The sequence below is a fragment of the Pagrus major genome, chromosome 17 (assembly GCF_040436345.1).
Source record: "Pagrus major chromosome 17, Pma_NU_1.0".
NCBI classification, from domain to species: Eukaryota; Metazoa; Chordata; class Actinopteri; order Spariformes; family Sparidae; genus Pagrus; species Pagrus major.
This window is the reverse complement of record NC_133231.1, coordinates 18,771,288-18,788,323: the sequence shown is the minus strand read 5'-3', so window position 1 is coordinate 18,788,323 and position 17,036 is coordinate 18,771,288. Positions and strand designations below refer to the sequence as shown.

The window sequence follows — 17,036 nt, the reverse complement described above, 5'->3', positions numbered from 1 at the left end:
AGAATTGCAACTGTAAATAATGTGAAATAAACAATTATACTTATAGACTTGATTAATATGACTCAATCAGGATGCTGAGTGTAATCAAACTGACCATTTGCGGATAGAGCCTCCTTTTCTTTCTCCTTTTCCCTCTCCTTTTCTTTTTCTTTTTCCTTCTCCTTCTCCTTCTCCCTCTCTTTCTCCTTCTCCTTCTGCTTCTCTCGATCCTTTTCCTTCTTGTTCAAGTTGACTTTGAACTGGGCAATGACCTCCTCAGGATACACACTCCTCTCCTCCCAAATGGTAAAAATCCTTTCCACTGACTTGCGGACCTTCCCATCTCTGACAACACAACAGAACACATCTCAGTACTAGCAAAAAGGCAGGACAGGCACAGCATGTCTCATCTTTATATTTATCAGTAACTAGGGCTGAGAATCGATACTCAATACTTTTAAAAGGTATCGACTGAAATTACCTAGTACCTAGTAGTATCAAAATTTCTCAAGTCAAACAATACCTGCTGTCGATTCTTTTTGTACCCAGATCTTGAAAAAAACTATTTGTATGGTTTTACTTGCAGCCGATCACCAGTACTCAATTAGTATTGGTATCACTTTAAGGGTAGTGGTATTGGTGCAAGTTTCTAGAGCTGGGCGATATGGCCATAAAATAATATAGAGGTATTTTAGGCTATAGCATGATAAACAACATAAATCTAATATTTTTAAATCTCCTTATAAGTAGTTATTAATGCTAGGACTGGGTGACAAAGTCAAATATCAAGATATATTTTACATTGATACCAATATTGCTACAATATTGTAGGGGTGACCATTAGTACTTTCAGAAAATATTAACAAGATGAGATTTTTGATAAATAATCATCAGTAATGTGGCTATAATGACTAAGTAAGTAAAGGCAAGTACCATAACAGTCTGTTAAGTTCAGAAAATTACATCACTTTACTGTAATGCAGCCCTTTAAAACCAGGAACAGACAACACTTGCATCACGACTCAATATTGATATATTGCCCAGCGCTACTTGTTTCATACCAGTATCCCTACCAGAAACTGCCACATAGATTTAAAAATATCATAAACATACTAAACGCATCATAATTTATGTTGGTCCGATATGAGAGCTGGATAAAGAAAATCTGTGTACTCACTTGATGAGCTGAGCAGCATTAGGGAGGACTTCTGCGAAGGATGAACGAAAGACGATTGCGTTCCTTCTTTTGCAGTTCTGTATCACATCATTGGCAAGGTAGAAGAGATTTAAGCGGTGATTGTTGTCAGCTGAAAAGTAAAAGCAGACAAAGAATACATAAAATACATAAGAATGATAATATAAATTCCTCCTGTGGGTTCACAAATTTAAGAAATTGCTTTAGACCCAGGTACGCAAATTAAAACTGTTAAACCTGTATTGGGATTGTTTGGCTGATGCAGATATTTGGGAATAAAACATGTCAATAACTGACTTTAATATACATTTTTAACCACGGGAGATGATTTTATAGCTAAACAACAACTGATAAATTGATCAGGACCATACCAACACCGGATTATAGCATATCATGGATATATTGTTATTTAGCGTATATGTTTGAGGATAAAAACAAGAACTCACAGATACAGAAACAACAACTTCGTCACACCAATTGTAAAATGTTAAACGCTCGGTATCTCACACAGATTTAAAAACCAAATGTTATTGTTTAACATGTAATGCTCTTTAGTAGTAAGGAGATGCATCACCTGAATATGGACCATCTTTTACATCAATACAAATACATCCGTCACACAAGTCAATATTCAATAATACTCTTCATATAAGCCCTTCAATTTCAGATGGACTTAGCATCCTGATCTTTGAAATTATTGTCAGGGAACACAAACAGCTTTGATTAAACTCAAGGCTGAAGACTGCGCCTGCTTTTGCTGATCCAGGAATCTGTTTCCATGGACACCTTACTTTAATATTAGACATACATTTACATTTCCAAAATAAAAGAAAGAAAAAACAGTATTGGAAAGGACACAGTGACATCTACTGCTTCCTAAAATAGATTCAATTTCTGTACTCTGTACTACTGTTGCTGATTTTACCAGCAGAATTCAATTACAGCCAGTAAGCAGGATTTGTGGCTAATGCTCTCTGACTTTCAGGAAGAAAACAGGTTATATATAGCTTATAAAAGGTTTAAATCTCTTTACTATGTCACATTTTGTTACATTTTAGCAGGGGGTAGCATCTCAGTTAGTCTAAAAGATTAAAACCATATTTTTCTTAATCTCACGAGATAGAAAAAGGAAAAAACAAATTCTGTGCAGTAAAAACTAGAGCTGTACAACTGTCTAAGGAAATTAATATTAACACAAATTAAACATTATCAGCATACTGTATATATCTTTGTTTATTGTACATGTTTATTTCATATTAATTAAATACCTAAATGCAAATATGCTCTTGACTGTCTACAACACTTCCAGAGACCATGCTATAATTGTTTTTGAAAATATTTTCAATTCCTTGACGTTTAAATATCAGCATTAACCCCCCAAAAAGTCAGAAGTTTTTAATACAAAAAATTATCACAAATATTTCTTTAAAACTATTTAAGCAACAGGGGGAATTACCAGAGGTTATTTGGCCTGGAATTCAGTTATTGTATGGCAAACAGATTCACAAGATAATATGAGAGTGATATGAGTTACAGCCCCTTTAGTTTAGATAGCCTTGAACAACAACAGACGATAACTCCCTATTCAAAGTTAACACCCACTCATGCACATACAAGGCCAAAACACACTGCATTCATCACTTGATACTACAGTTATGACACCCAATCGCATCTCAAATTACAATATCTGGCCAAAAGTCTTAAATCCAACTCCATTCCACCATCGAACTCTGTAACAGATTTATCAAACGCTTCTAAAAAGAATGAAAAGCATTTGTAATTAAGGAATCAGCCCATCAATCTTAAAATTATCCACAGACTATGCTGCACCAACTTCCCTCAGGCCTTAGTATTAAATATGAAACAAAATAAAACCTTTAAGAATGAATACTCGAGTATTAGTCATGCCAAAATTGTTATTATGTGTGCCAAATGTTGAAATCTCATTTGCTCCAACAACAAAGTTACTGATGTCTGTATTATTTGACATAAAATAAATGATTGCCTGTTACATTACTCTTCCCACTGAAACAATAAATGTTGCAAAAATTACAAAAATCTGGTTGTTATTATCAGTTACAACATGAAAATGTTATGCCCAAAAAACGAAAAATAAGGAGAGCTTGTTTTAATATAAACTAACATATAACAACACAAGATTGTGTGAAGATATTAAATGTACGTTTCCCTCAACACCATAAAAAGTAACAAAGACAAAACAATCAATTTGATATTGTTCTACTTGAGATCAGAATGTATTATTGAAAATCATTTGTTGTCCATATCAAACAGCTTATAATTTGAAAGACTAAATCAATACATGGTTTATTCAAACTTAATTTCAAATTCATGGCATATAGTCAAACCTTGGCATTGAGTCAATAAAATAAACAAACACAAAACAATATTTTCCCATTTAAAAAGTACTATTTTGCTCTTTTATGGTAACTAATACATCTGATTTGATTCAGATTCATCAAACTTACAAACATATTTGGGTAGTAATTATACTGATCACTTCTAACCCTAACCCTGTGTTACGCGTTTTTGTTTACCATATCCTAAAACATAAAACTGTGCTATAATACATTAAGACACAGATTACATGAAACTATGCTGTACCTTATGAAGTTGCATCCTGTGTTTGTATCATCCTCAATTAAAAATAACAATCTTCACACCAGAACTAACACTGAAACACATTTATTGCCCCATGTAATAAACACTGCAAATTAATTTGCCAAGCGCTGATACCACTGATACTACAATGTAGCCTGGTGCACCTCCAGTAAACACAACTCTCCAGACGCAGCATGTTGACAGTGGTGATCGAAGATATACTGGAAGTATTTAGATCATCTCTGGCCGACAATCTACCACAATCTTAAGATCCTTTCCTTAAGATCACAGAAAAGGTTTTCAGTCTGTTCACAAATAATCGTACCCAACTTTGACATTGCATTCAAAATGACATGACAACATACTAAAACCAGAAAGACATTTGGAGAGCGCAGATGTTCACCAAGGCCAATAGTCCAAATCTGAAAATCTGCAACCACAACACTATATACATCTGGATACATTTCCAAAACTATTATGTCAACACATGATTGTGCCTAGCTTAAGCCTAAATTTTGTTGCGACTGTGATTAGTTACATGATATACATGTACTTACATTACCATACTTAATTTGACCAGTTCTCCCATGAAACAACTGATCCCAAGTGCTCTATAGAAACTGCTTTCTGTATGAAGTTTGAGCACCTACATGGGTAAGCTACTAGTACCAGTGAATTGTGATGAAGGTCACACATGATTGTGATATGGAGGTATCGTATTTCTACAGTTGGCTATGTTTTGTCACTGCTGAACTATGCTACCATCTACTGGATTTTAAAATGTGTGGCATTTATTTTGCCACAGCCAAATCTCGCAATGTGAATGAAAGATAAATATAATTTGGGTATTCGCCCTGTGACTTGGATCTAATCCAAATTTTATGGGTTTTTCCAGGGCCAGTGCTACGCCCTTCTATCAAGTTTCATGAAAATCAGGCTGCTAGTTTTACATTATCCTGCTCATAAGTAAACTGAACGTGCTTGGTGTAGGTAATGAATGCAAACTGTTGGTTTGCTGCGAGGTAAGAAAAAACTGGTGTCTGCTTTGGAAAAAAGATGACATATATTGTCTTTACTCAAAATTAATATTTTTTTCTATATCTTTTTAGATATCTAGAGACTTTTGACATGGAACCAAATACGCCACAGCCTAGCCAAGGGCCAGCAATAAATGATGATCGGTAGATTGCCTCTCGGAGAGCTGGCACTGCTCTAACAATGGCCCAGCCAGCACGCAGCAGTTCACAATCTGCTGTCAGCATAAGCTTTTATCGTTCATGGCTCTGTGGGCAGTGATGCAGGGGGATAAATAAAATGCCTACATAATGATTTGTCTCAGACACTGGCAATTTGACAAGCAGATCCTGAATGAATAATTGAAATATCCAGATATAACGGCTGGGACCTATAAAAGATCTGGCAGTACTGAGCAGTTTTCCATGGTATAGAAATTCTACCACAGATGCTGACAAACTATTCTTTCTGATATTTTTTCAGCAGCCAAATACATTAGTAGAAATTGTCCCTCAGTGACAATTTCATACAGTGGATTATTTCTTCAGCAATCAGCGTTTGTATTTCAGCTAAGATTGGAAATCAATCAACACTTCCATGTTGAAAAATCGATTGAGTGAACAATTCTTTGCATTTAGCCTTTGTGTCAACTTTCCTATAGCACATCATGATCATAGTGTTTTCACATATATACACATAAACATCCAAACTAGCAACAGGTAACACAAGTCCATTCAATAAACCTGTTAAATTTAGCTTCAAACTAACTTCTTTCCAAATCAGAAACTAAACTTTTCCATAGCTGCCACAGTGATGAGTCAATACAAAGAAATATCTTCCTTCTGACTTAGCCAAAGTCACAAAATTATTCTCCAAAAAACAGAAGAAAATCATTCCTAAAGGAATTAATAAAGTCCAAACCTACCAACATTTCATCTAAAAATTCTCCCAAATTCTCACTCTACCAAAAGCAGTGTTACAGCTCAAATGATGACTGTGCCTTAATCAAGCAGGAACAACTTCCACAACATTTATTCCTGCATTCACAACATCGAGCACAAAATATGTGGCACACTCTGTTGCCTTCTTGTCCTGCCCACACTCCACAGATTTGATCCAGAAGCTGATAAAATCTGTAAATCTACTGAACCATTCATCACTTCAGGTTTTAGAAACCAGACGGCTTCCAGTTACAACACAATAACTCCTCTCCGAATGTTTAGGATTGCTGGTTTCTACAAAACTGTATTTGGTTACAGACCAGGCACATTTCTAGAAGATAGTTTCAGACATACTTGTAAGTAATGAGGTGATAACAACATACAGTCAGAATAACAACCAAGGGAAGGAGTCAGATTCTTCAGATTCAAGGCAGCTTCTTCGACGAGATGAGGACCAAAGCAACAAACAAAATGATCTGTGATTTGACAAAACCGCCAAGTGAAGACATTACAGGTTAAAGAAGAGCGAGCAGTTGAGTGTCTTCTCCACTGTGTTAACTCAATTTCATGATTTTACCAAATAACCCATATTTAACAATAAAACTTATGGGTTCTTTCATATAAATGTAGTGAGCTGCTATACAGTAGCTCAAAAGTACAGTGCAACTATTAGTCAATTAATTCCCAACTATTAAATTAATTGCCAACTATTCTTATAATCGGTTCATCAGTTAGAGAATTTTGAGCTTTTTTCCCTCAAAAAATGACTCACTCTTTTCTCTTTCAGTGTTTCAGTGGTTTTGGGAAACATCGACTGACATTTTTCCATCGTGTTCTGACATTTTATAGACCAAAAAACTAAATAAGTATCAACGAAAATAATCATTGCTTGCAGGCCGGATGAAAGTAATCTTGAGGTTACTTCCAATCCCACGAGTAAAGTTGGATTTCAAATGCTGCATGCAGGACTGACAATACCTTATAAGCCAGACGTACATAGATGTACGGCGGGGTCCAAGTGCTGTGTTGTAATGTCTATATAACACAGCAGTAATCAGAATACTGAGCTGAAACAACGTTGCCATTCAGCCCTGCTATCCATTATATGCAAACTAACTGAATTCGAGCAAAACGCAGAATAATATGGATGACTCTGAACAGACTGGTGAACCACTCTGAAGTAGAAAATAGGTGAAACATCTGTCAAACTCTAGTAACACTATTTTACAAGGGCTATCTGGTGACATCGTAATTTAGATGCTTCACCGACAGGAGATATACACGACTCAAAATGAGTTAGGGATATGCAATAAAAGTAAAATGAAATTTGTTGCATAATATTTGGGGACCGAAGCACAAAATAAAAATTCAGAAATGTCACAGAATAAACAAACAAACAATCAAGTGAAACACTAAAATATCCCTAACTCATTTTGAGTATTCTATCTCCCAAAGCTTTGTTTTTCAGTTTGACATAACCAACCAGGACCACCAGCCACCCTGAGTTACTTGGAGGTCAACACACGTTTAAAATGGTTGTAATGGTAATAGTATAATAACACTTACATTTTCATTAAGTTTACTTGCATCCCACTTTGATATTTCATGAATATACAGCAGGTACTTTACAACCAACGTGTGGTTAAAACAATTTGGTAGCCAGCATGAGTACATATTTAGAGGGAGCTACAGAAAGGTGCATTAATAATTCACGGGGTGAGTTGACATTGAAATGTGGCTCAGTTTTAACTCGTTGTGCGCTCATGTCGTGCTCAAAATAAAATACACATAAACATTATAAAGAAAATGTACTTCCTTTACGCTATTCAACTATCTACTCTACAAAAACATGAGCCACCACTTAACATTAACACTCATGCACCGAACTTGCACACACATCAAACTACAAAGCACTGACCAAAGCGGACATGCGACTAAATCTAAGTAAGCAGCTTGTAAACACCTTTATCTCAAGAGTTCCTTCTTTGAGATAAGCAGTGGAGTGCATGGCAATACCTTGTTAAAAAACAAAATCGGTCGATCCAGACCATGAACCCCGGGAGGCCCAACTGTAAACATCATGAGCAGCGAACCGTTAGCGCTAGCTTAGCTGCTACTAGCGGCTAATTTCAAGTTGTGGGAACAGTCGATTACACTTTAAATATCACTTTATAAATCAATCAAAAATGTTTTGTGATGCACTGGATTGCAATGCACTTCACGAAGAGATATCACAAGAAGCTTCGGCTGATTTTTGCGAGCCGATCACGGTCAACGCACGAATGCAATTTGAATTAGCTCAAGTAGCTAAGCTAGCCAGCGCGTTAGGCTCAGCGGCGAGCTACTCACATTTCTTGAGCCACCTCATCCAGTAGCGAACGATAAGGCTATGGTGCTTTTTGTTTTCAATGCACCACGTCGAAAGTCCTTGTATCGACTCCATAGTGTTGGATACTCCTTGAAATCGCCGGTCCAAAGACGCTTCCAGAGCAGAGTTGGAGCCACGGGCTCCGTGGCCGCTTGCAGCCCCAGAACCGGCCGCCATTTCTCCTGCTCTGACTGCTGATGCGGATGAAGGAGCTAACGTAGCTAATGAGGACGATAGAAACACGCCCCCATGTTTCACTTTATTATTACGACATAATATTGTTTACAAAGTTATAGTACGCAACACAGAACAGAAGGACGTGAGTAATAGTTATGGTATTATGGTAGAGCTGGTTAAATATCAGAAGAGAAAGTTCAACAGACAGAGAAGACGGACACAAATCGATTATTTTGTTGTTTATTTAAGGCTGTGACTGTAACGTTATAGAGAAATATAGCTACAGGTGAGTCAAGGATTTGCTTGTTTTTCCAAATGAAAACAAAAAATGAAATTGGGAACTTTAAATTCTGTGAAATGTACATGTAATGACAAAAGGTCTTATAACAATGTAGTAACATTACCCAGGAGTCTTTGCAGGTTTACTGTAAATGTGTTAGCACATAATGTAGCAGTGCAGTCATTCTCTGATGGGGTGTTTTTATTAACTGCTTGACTCAAACAGGGATTATCATCATCAGTGTACATGGGGGATTTCACCACAAAAGTCATAACATAGTCTGACAGCATTTCTCATCATCACATAAAGCCTTGGGTGAGTGATTTACATCACACAGTGCAATCTGTCACCTTGTAATCAATAACAGATAACACAATATCTGACAGAAGAGCCTACCACCAACAAGATGAACACTGATGCAGGCATACACACACATACATACATAGTCCTACACACATCACACGCTCTGATCTGTCACACATTCTCGCAAAAACATCCACACAGATTTATTGTTCCTCCTTTTCTATGTTCAAGTCTCTTGGTGAAGTCTGTCCAACCCCAGCTGAGGGCAGCCGGTCATTGGTGAGGGCCGACTGGCTGTGAGGCTGTGCATCTGGGGGGCTTGCAGAAGGGGATGTTGACTGAAATGACGGGCTCTCCAGGTAGGTTTCAGTCGTCTGAGGTTTCCAACACACTCATGCTGAGAGCTAGGTCCCAGTAGTGTTCTGTGCCGTGTTTCTTGAAGTGTTCTCTGGCCATGCTCTCTGTGGGGCACTGTTTGAACTTTATGTCTCCAAAACTACGCTCTTTAGCTGTGCCCTGGAGAACGAAGACACAATTAGACTTGCAGAAGATCACAAAAAAAGTAAATAATCAAAATTCATTAATAACACGAGCCTGCAAAAGAAAGCAGGATGTGTGAACACTCACCTCCCAAATCAAATAGCACTTGTTGTTTCTCTTTGTATCATCATCACCATCTGGATCTAATAAAGAAACAACGATAAAGAGTTCAGTATCCTTGAAATAAGCAAAAAAGATATGACAACTAGCACAAGACTAAAAAGTCAAGCCACTCTTACCATCTCTTTTACTGTTGTGTTCCACCCATTTGATTCTGTGCAACATCAGCCTCTTGAACTTTTTCAGGGATTTAGGGCCTAAAAATGAGGGAGAAAGTTAGATTTTAAGGATGACTATGATTATTCAAATTCATTTCTTAAGGGATAGCAGAGAGGATACACCCATCACCCTGAAACTGACATCAGGCCTCATAGAAGTGCAGCTGTACAATTTGTTTGTGATGTCAGCAGTTTACCACAAAATGGAACAATTTAAGTATATTTATACACTGGGGCTATCCTTAACATTACACTGACAACACTCTAAAGAGCTGATTGAGCAGAAGATGCTGAAACCTTGCCAAAAAACACAATACTAGATCAGATGGAAACACATACTCTTGTATATTACTAATGAAGGGACATAAATTATTTGTGTCTCTTAAGTTTGGAGCCCTTTTATTTGTTCCTCATGCATCAGTTGCCTTCTCTCGCCTGCAAGCAAACTGTTCGTGCATCCTTTTTTTCCGTTCGGTCTGCAATGACAGTGACATAACTATTGTATATAGTTCACGCGGTCGGATCTCTAATGTGTTGTGTTTGGTTGAGGACCTCTGTACTTTTAATCTTAAATGACCAGCTTTTTTTTTTTTTTTTTACTTTTGAAAACATATAGACAAGATGCAGACTAGTAAACACTAAACTAATGTATAAATACCCCAAAATATATTATTAATAAATGAAAACAGGTGACAGAGTGTTTGAGGGGAACATCTGGGAGAATAAACTGAAGAGCAGGCAACATTTTCTAACATTTAGAGGTTTAAGTATAGAGTAATGTTTAGAAAACATTATGGCATCTGTTAAGATGGACACTGAGGAAGAAGACCCATCAAGTATTGATTATCATAATTTCAGAACATCGGTTAAAATCGGTGTTAACTATTCATACCACAGACATTTCCCCCTCACAGCATTACAACAAATGTTTAATAAACTTCACATGTGATTAAAAGTACCAGTTGTGTAATAAGAAAGTCAAATTTAACAGTGAGTGCAGATTAGATTTGTCTTTCTTGTCTCTTACCTCCCTCCACCACAACAAGGTTGACGTCTCTGTGCAGAACTACTGTGCCTGTCAGGTACAGCTGGTTGGCGTTGGCCTCCACTTTAAACTTCTTAGCGGGATTTTGCAGGTTACGGATCCTGTAAGAGGGAAGGTAAGGTTCTTTAATTACACACACAATTTTACTGTATGTATGAAGTACCGTATGTGCTCTCTCCCAACAAGTACTCACCTATACACAGCAATGTGAACACCATCAGTGAGGTCTTCTTTTAACTTCTTGACTTTCTTCTCTTTCCTCTGCTCCGCCGTGAGCTTGCGGGCGGCATTGGCCTCCTCATGAGCCCTGCATAGTGGGGACACAATTAGAAAAACCTTAAAGAAAACTTTTGTTTTCAAACAATACTAAATGATAACTAGTGCAAAAATGAGGAGAAGTTGACGGACAAGCAGTGTAAAGGTTAACTGTGTTACTAACTTCTGTCTCTTGGCCATCTGCGCTCTGACGTGAGCCTCCACCTTCGTTGGGTCCTGAACCGCCTCCGTCCCCAGTACCCTCATCAGGTTAGAGATGCGTACTGAGAAAGTAAAAAAAAAAAAACATCAGTTACATTTTGTTTAATCTTTTTTGTAGTAGTTTATAAAGGGATTTGTGTGCGGGTACCTTTGGGTTCTGGTGGAGGCATCAGTCCCAGACGAACCTTCTCTTGAACTTCTTTCTGTCCTTCCCTTCGTGTCTGTCTCCTCAGTTTTTTCTGTTCTTTCTTTGTCAGGTATACACCCAGCGTTACTGGCTTATCTGTGTCAACTGAGAAGAAAAAGAAAACAAATGTTTTAAACATTCCTGCAAATTATGGCAATATGAAATAACAGAATTAAGACAGGGTAAAGAGGTATAACCGTTTTCAGAAATTGGAGCGTGCATATACAGCATGCTGCTCAGGAGCAAAATTATCAATTCCATCTGTTATGCATCTTTTACAGTTCTCTAAACACTTACCTGGAGGGCTAATTTGAGCGGGATGTTCTACCAGGTTGGTCACACCAAAGAGCTCCAAGTCATCAAAGTTTGCTTCAGGCGTCCTTCATATAAAATAAAGGGAAAAGTCAGTTAACTGCAATTAGTTAATTGTACAAACTGCATCATTACTTATGCCATAAATAATGTGTTAGGTATTCTACAGCCTCACCATGGCAGTGAAAAATAGATGGTTTCAACATTTGACCTAAGATCACATTAAGTGTTCCTTGGTTAGGTGCGGTTTCTTACATTTCTATGTTGTTGGGCAGGATGAAGGAGTCCCACCACTCAATGCTGGGCACCTCTCCTTCTCCGATCTCTTTCTTAGGGGCGATCAGTGCCAGTTTGGTGGATGCCTGGATTCCTGTCTTCTTTGCAGCCTGGGCAATCTCACACTGCAACCTTTCCAGCTGGGCCTGAGTGAGGTCAAGATCAATGCAGGTCAATCAAAACAGAAGTTCGTTGCTTTGAACAGGGTTCATACAACTTTTTAAGACTTTTTTTTGACATTTTCAAGGTTACTATAAATTTAACTGCAAAAAATAAAGTCTACAGAAATCCTTCATACTGACAGCAGTCAATGTATATTCTCGCTTGGTTTATTGCACCAGCTCTTCATATTAATTTTGACTGTCTGTTTGGATCATGATTATTTAATTCTTCATCATTTCGATGCCACTAGACAAACAAAATATGACAATGGAATTGTTTCATTTCGAATATTACAGGATGTTTTGTTTACATGAGTGATTGTGTAGATGAAACAGCAGATTATGTTGAAAAATCAAGCTTTTTTTAAAAGGATCATTTTCCTTACCCTGAATACATAATGGTTAAAATTAAGCATTCCATTAACTAGGTTAAAACATCTGCTGACATGCAAGTGTTGACGAGTTAAATCCAACCTTAGTTCTGATTCTCTGAGCAATCTTCTCGAAGCGTCCTTGCTCGTGGAATTTGAAGCCCTTGCGAGGGCGCTGAGCTGGTGTAATAAACACACGTTGGTCGAAGTAGGACGTGGACTCCAAGTCATCCCCAGGCTTCTCCTTCAACTGCTGACGGAACTGCTCCCTCTTAACCGCTCGAATGTTTGCTATACAGACGGAAGAAAAAGAATTGCAGAACTTCAAAGCAAGAAATTAAGACTGTGTGTGTATTGAAAGTATTGGACCACCATGCACATACCTTTCAGTGTGGGCATGCGGTGTGTAAGCTCAACCTCTTTGCCACTGGCATCTACAGTTCTTCCCTTGTCATCCAGAATAAGAGGTGTGGGCTTGTTCACCTCTTTGGCTTCTACTTTCCTATAAAAGGGACACACAGACAAACTAGCTTAGTTCATTTTCAAAATACCTCATTACTCCTATGTTTCTGTCCTCTTTACATTTTAAAAACCTTTATACTGTGACATTACTCACGGTGGGGCAATTCCCATTGCGTGTAGATTAGCTAGTGCCACTAGGTTGTGAGGTCCAGTGTTCCCCAAGGCTCCGAGAATACCAGGTTTCATGGCTAACTGGGACTGGATGCGGGCCTGCAGCTCAGCAGCCTTGCGGGCCTTCTCGATAGCATCATTCATGAAGCTGGCAGCCTGGGAGGGGGCGATAGATGCTGCTCCACCTGCAGCTGCAGCAGCAGAAGTTCCAAGAAGGCGTGAGACTGGAGTTTCCATCTGTGTCTGTGGTGTGGGAAGGGGAAAATGTTGTAGTCAGGGAAAACGTTTTTCAACACGTTTATTCTTAACGTGTTAAAATAACTAAAGAATTATTTTATTACTGGTGCAGCGGGGACCGAAGAGGCAAAGCTCAGCTGTTTCTTCCTCTCTTCTATTTGTTTTGTGGCTGCCTCCATCATCTGTTTAATCTATTGATACAGAGAAAAGCAAAAATGCATAAAGTTTATCATAAACAAAATATAACTTATGTAGGCAAAATCTTAACTGCTACTAAGAAAATAATCTCATACCTGCATTTTGGTGAGCATGCCAGGGCTCTCAGATGGAGGTCCAGGTATGACTTCAGGCTCCTCCACCTCCTCGAAACGAGGCACCCGCTTCCGCTTAGGAGCTGCCCCGTCTCCTGGCTCAGGAGTTTCTCGCACTGCTCCGGTTTCAGCCTCATCACCAAAAACATCCTGAAACCATCCAGCCAAACAGAAACACCAATAAATCACGTCACCATCCAGCCAAACATCCAATTAAACATAATGTTCTAGTATGATTTTCTGCTAATCTTCATGATGCGAGCAAACAAGTTTTTTTAGAGCATTGAGTGCATTTAAATATAGTCACTGTAATCCGTTGTCGATGGAAGGATGCATTTATTTAGCTATGGAGTAATTGTATGCTCAGGTATGACCAAAAAAGTATGATGTGGACTTGTAATGGAGAATACTAGTTCACACATCCTGGGCATTGCCGAGGTGCCCTTGAGCAAGGCACCGACCCCTAACACTGCTCGTTGGGCGCCGTTGCAGATGGCTGCCCATTCACTCGTTCTCCTCTATACACTGTGTGTGTGTGGGTGTGCATGCGTGTGTAATGTGAGTGATAAAAAGAATTTCCCCTTGTGGGATTAAAACAGTATAATAAATAAAAAAAATAAAAATACCTTGAGGTCTCTCTTGCGGTTCTTTTCTCCTGCACCTTTGTTGCCACGGGCACTGCGGCTTTCCTCCAAAGCTTCAAAAAGACGCTCCACAAAACCTCCAGCAGACTCATCAAGGAATGGACGCAACTGGTCTGTGGTGCAAAGAAGTGTAAAATAATTTGCACAAATACAGTATTCCTTTTTATCATTGACACAATTAAATGGCAATCTTTAGATCTCATCACAGAATGCCTTTATGGCCACAGATCTGTGTGAATACCAAGATTTACTCAAGTAATTAGGACAACTTTTTGAAGGTCATACCTACAATACATCTTCAAGAATTACAGTTATGAAGCTTCGCTGATCATAAGTATTTACATCAGACCCTGGAATATGACATTTGTTCTTAACTGGCTCTTAACTAAATCTTTATGCATCTGTATGAAACACATTAGGCCACAAGCAGTATATGCAGTTACCTATGGTCTTCCTTTTGTCTAGTCCCTTTCCCACACAGTGCAAAGCAGCAGTAACCACTGTGGGCTCCGAGAAGCCCAGCACCTTCTTCACAGTGCGCTCCACCCATGGCCTCAACTCCTCCACCTCCCGTTTTGGAAGAGACATCCTCCAATCCTGCAGAACAACATAAAATTTACACCTAGCATCATCATTCATTTACACTGATGAAACTGTTTATCAGCTTCATGTTTCCATACACTCTGCACCTGCGTGGGACTGCATCACACTGATGTGACACACATGATACAACCCCCCGTCGCTCTCTCACGCACACTCGCGTACAGGCGCAAAAACACAAACGTCCTATTACTTACACATACAAACCAATTCACACAGGCAGCTCAAAACTTGCCGTTGTTTCATTTTTAATGATAACGTTGGACTGGCTGACAACTATGCTAACCAGGAGCAACATACAAGCTAGATTCAATTACATCCGCCAAAACTCTCCGGTTGCCCGCTAGTCACCGTTAGCATGCTGCTGCCTGTGAGCTACCAACAACAGCGAATAGCTGCTTCATTAAACGTACAAACCTTTGAATTCTGCCTTAACCCTTTGTCAGGCGGCTCGCGTTGTAGATTTCAAACAGAAACGATTAACTTTACGAAGGATAAAACACTCAAATCGCTAAGTTTCCAGAAAAAACTTTGTTTGGACGCGCCGTTCACACGACGTTTCTAAACCAAGACCCGGAAGCGGAAATTGATTCAGCTTCTTCTTCGCGGCTACTTCTCGGCAGTCGTTGCGCGTGAATGTTCGTTGTTTCCACCTAGCCGGAAGTGGAAGAAATGTCCTGTTTGTCTCTCAGGCTCCCTGAAGGTAATACTTGCTTTTGTGATAAAAAGTCAGTCTTATAGAGAATTCATACAATTTTTAAAAGTTTGTGTTTGACCAAAAGAACATGAACACGATGTAAAATAAGATGTTAAACAGTGACATTGTTGTGTTTAATTACATACCAGGGTTAAACGGTTTGAATTTCACCAAAGAAACCAGCGCCAAACGTACAAAACGGTGAGTTATTTGACAAACTATTAACTCAAGCTCAAAACATTCATGTATTAACGTACATTAACTCAGATAAAACACGTTTTCCACACATTTATTCAGTTATTTTCACTGTAAACCCAGTGGTGGTAGAAGTATTCACATCTCTGTACCTTACCTCCCTCTGAAATAGTTTAAGCTAGCATAAAAATGATCATAGGCAACTCAAGTAAAGAATAAGGACTTATTTACAGTACTTGAGTAAATATAGTCTTAATCAGTAAATTACCTCTGAAGCAGGTGGTAACTGCAACTGCACTGTACAATAGGCTAAAAAACACATACTGTTCAAGGTCAATGAAATAAAATTGTCAAGTTTAAAAACACAAGTAAAAGTATAATGAGCCTTAAAAGTGTGATAAACTAAGATAAAGTGATATGTGTTTGAATTATTAATTATTTATTATCATCCCTTTTCTTTAAAAGAGCACAGAGTTGTTTTTTGTCTGTAGGGTTAGGGTTATTATTATTATTATTATTATTATTATTATTATTATTATTATTATTATTATTATTATTTATTTATTTATTTATGTATATATTTATGAACAGTTAAACAGAGCAACAAGAGAAAATAAGCAGGTTGTGCAGGTGAGATTTAGAAAAGCCCTAGAGGCTTATAGAAGGAATCTCACCTCTGCAAAACTAAATCCACAAAATAATCCACAAAAATAAGCACAAGCAAACATAGGATTAAAAAGCAAGCATACGGTAGGCAACATGAAACAGCAAAAATGTAAAAGAAAAATTTTTTTAATTTGATGTAAAAGACTAACAAAACTATTAACCCGGACCCGGAGTCCTAGATAAAAGTATAACCGTAATCTCCTTTATCACAACTCAGTCAAGAGTGAAACCATTCCAAAATATTGCCCAGCTAACCACAGATTAGTCAGTCCCCTGGTAAAAACATGAGAGTGTCATGTGATCTCCATTTCCTCCCACTGTAGGCCCACCCCCTCATTTTCTCTCTATCTTTGCTTGATGTGGGTCAACCGAGTGCATTTGTAGTAGTGTGAGCATGAATGCAGTAGTGAGCCTGAGGCTACGTCCTCTACAACAATCCACATCCATGCTTTCACTCACAGTGCTTGATGTTGTTTGTAACCATCTAGTGTTGGGACAAACTGCATATACACAGCATGTTATAGTTTTCC

At 38.3% G+C, this 17,036-nt stretch overlaps 2 protein-coding genes across 4 annotated transcripts in view; both read right to left on the bottom strand.

Moving 5' to 3' along the window:
* LOC141011596 (threonine--tRNA ligase 1, cytoplasmic-like) overlaps window positions 1-8,293 on the bottom strand; it is a 32,400-nt gene extending 24,107 nt beyond the window's left edge. For all 3 annotated transcript variants that reach the window (XR_012180339.1, XR_012180340.1, XM_073484785.1), the window contains exons 1-3: window positions 8,098-8,293; window positions 1,157-1,286; window positions 95-324 (exon numbers count right to left, since the gene is read on the bottom strand). Coding sequence is in view for 1 of the 3 variants with exons in the window: in XM_073484785.1 (XP_073340886.1) it covers window positions 95-324; window positions 1,157-1,286; window positions 8,098-8,293 (556 nt within the window). In the remaining 2 variants the exon portion in view is untranslated. The remainder of the gene's footprint in view (window positions 1-94; window positions 325-1,156; window positions 1,287-8,097) is intronic.
* Window positions 8,294-8,517: 224 nt separating this feature from the next.
* Window positions 8,518-15,529, bottom strand: prpf3 (PRP3 pre-mRNA processing factor 3 homolog (yeast)). The gene is made up of 17 exons (XM_073485894.1): window positions 15,366-15,529; window positions 14,792-14,945; window positions 14,331-14,461; window positions 13,687-13,854; window positions 13,498-13,584; window positions 13,140-13,399; window positions 12,907-13,025; window positions 12,627-12,814; window positions 11,971-12,137; window positions 11,701-11,783; window positions 11,365-11,508; window positions 11,179-11,278; window positions 10,933-11,046; window positions 10,722-10,840; window positions 9,656-9,733; window positions 9,504-9,559; window positions 8,518-9,392 (listed from the first exon to the last, which is right to left on the bottom strand). The coding sequence occupies exons 2-17, from the start codon at window positions 14,934-14,936 to the stop codon at window positions 9,243-9,245; spliced, it is 2,109 nt and encodes a 702-aa protein (XP_073341995.1). The 5' UTR covers window positions 14,937-14,945; window positions 15,366-15,529; the 3' UTR covers window positions 8,518-9,242.
* Window positions 15,530-17,036: the final 1,507 nt, after the last annotated feature.

What these genes read in the sequence shown, in the direction of transcription:
- prpf3 (XM_073485894.1), bottom strand. Translation starts at nt 14,936, where the DNA reads ATGTCTCTTCCAAAACGGGAGGTGGAGGAGTTGAGGCCATGGGTGGAG. An exon ending in AGACAAAAGGAAGACCATAG is followed by an intron (nt 14,462 to 14,791) that starts GTAACTGCATAT and finishes TTTGCACCACAG; the next exon opens with ACCAGTTGCGTCCATTCCTT. An exon ending in CGCTCAAATTAGCCCTCCAG is followed by an intron (nt 11,509 to 11,700) that starts GTAAGTGTTTAG and finishes TTTTCTTCTCAG; the next exon opens with TTGACACAGATAAGCCAGTA.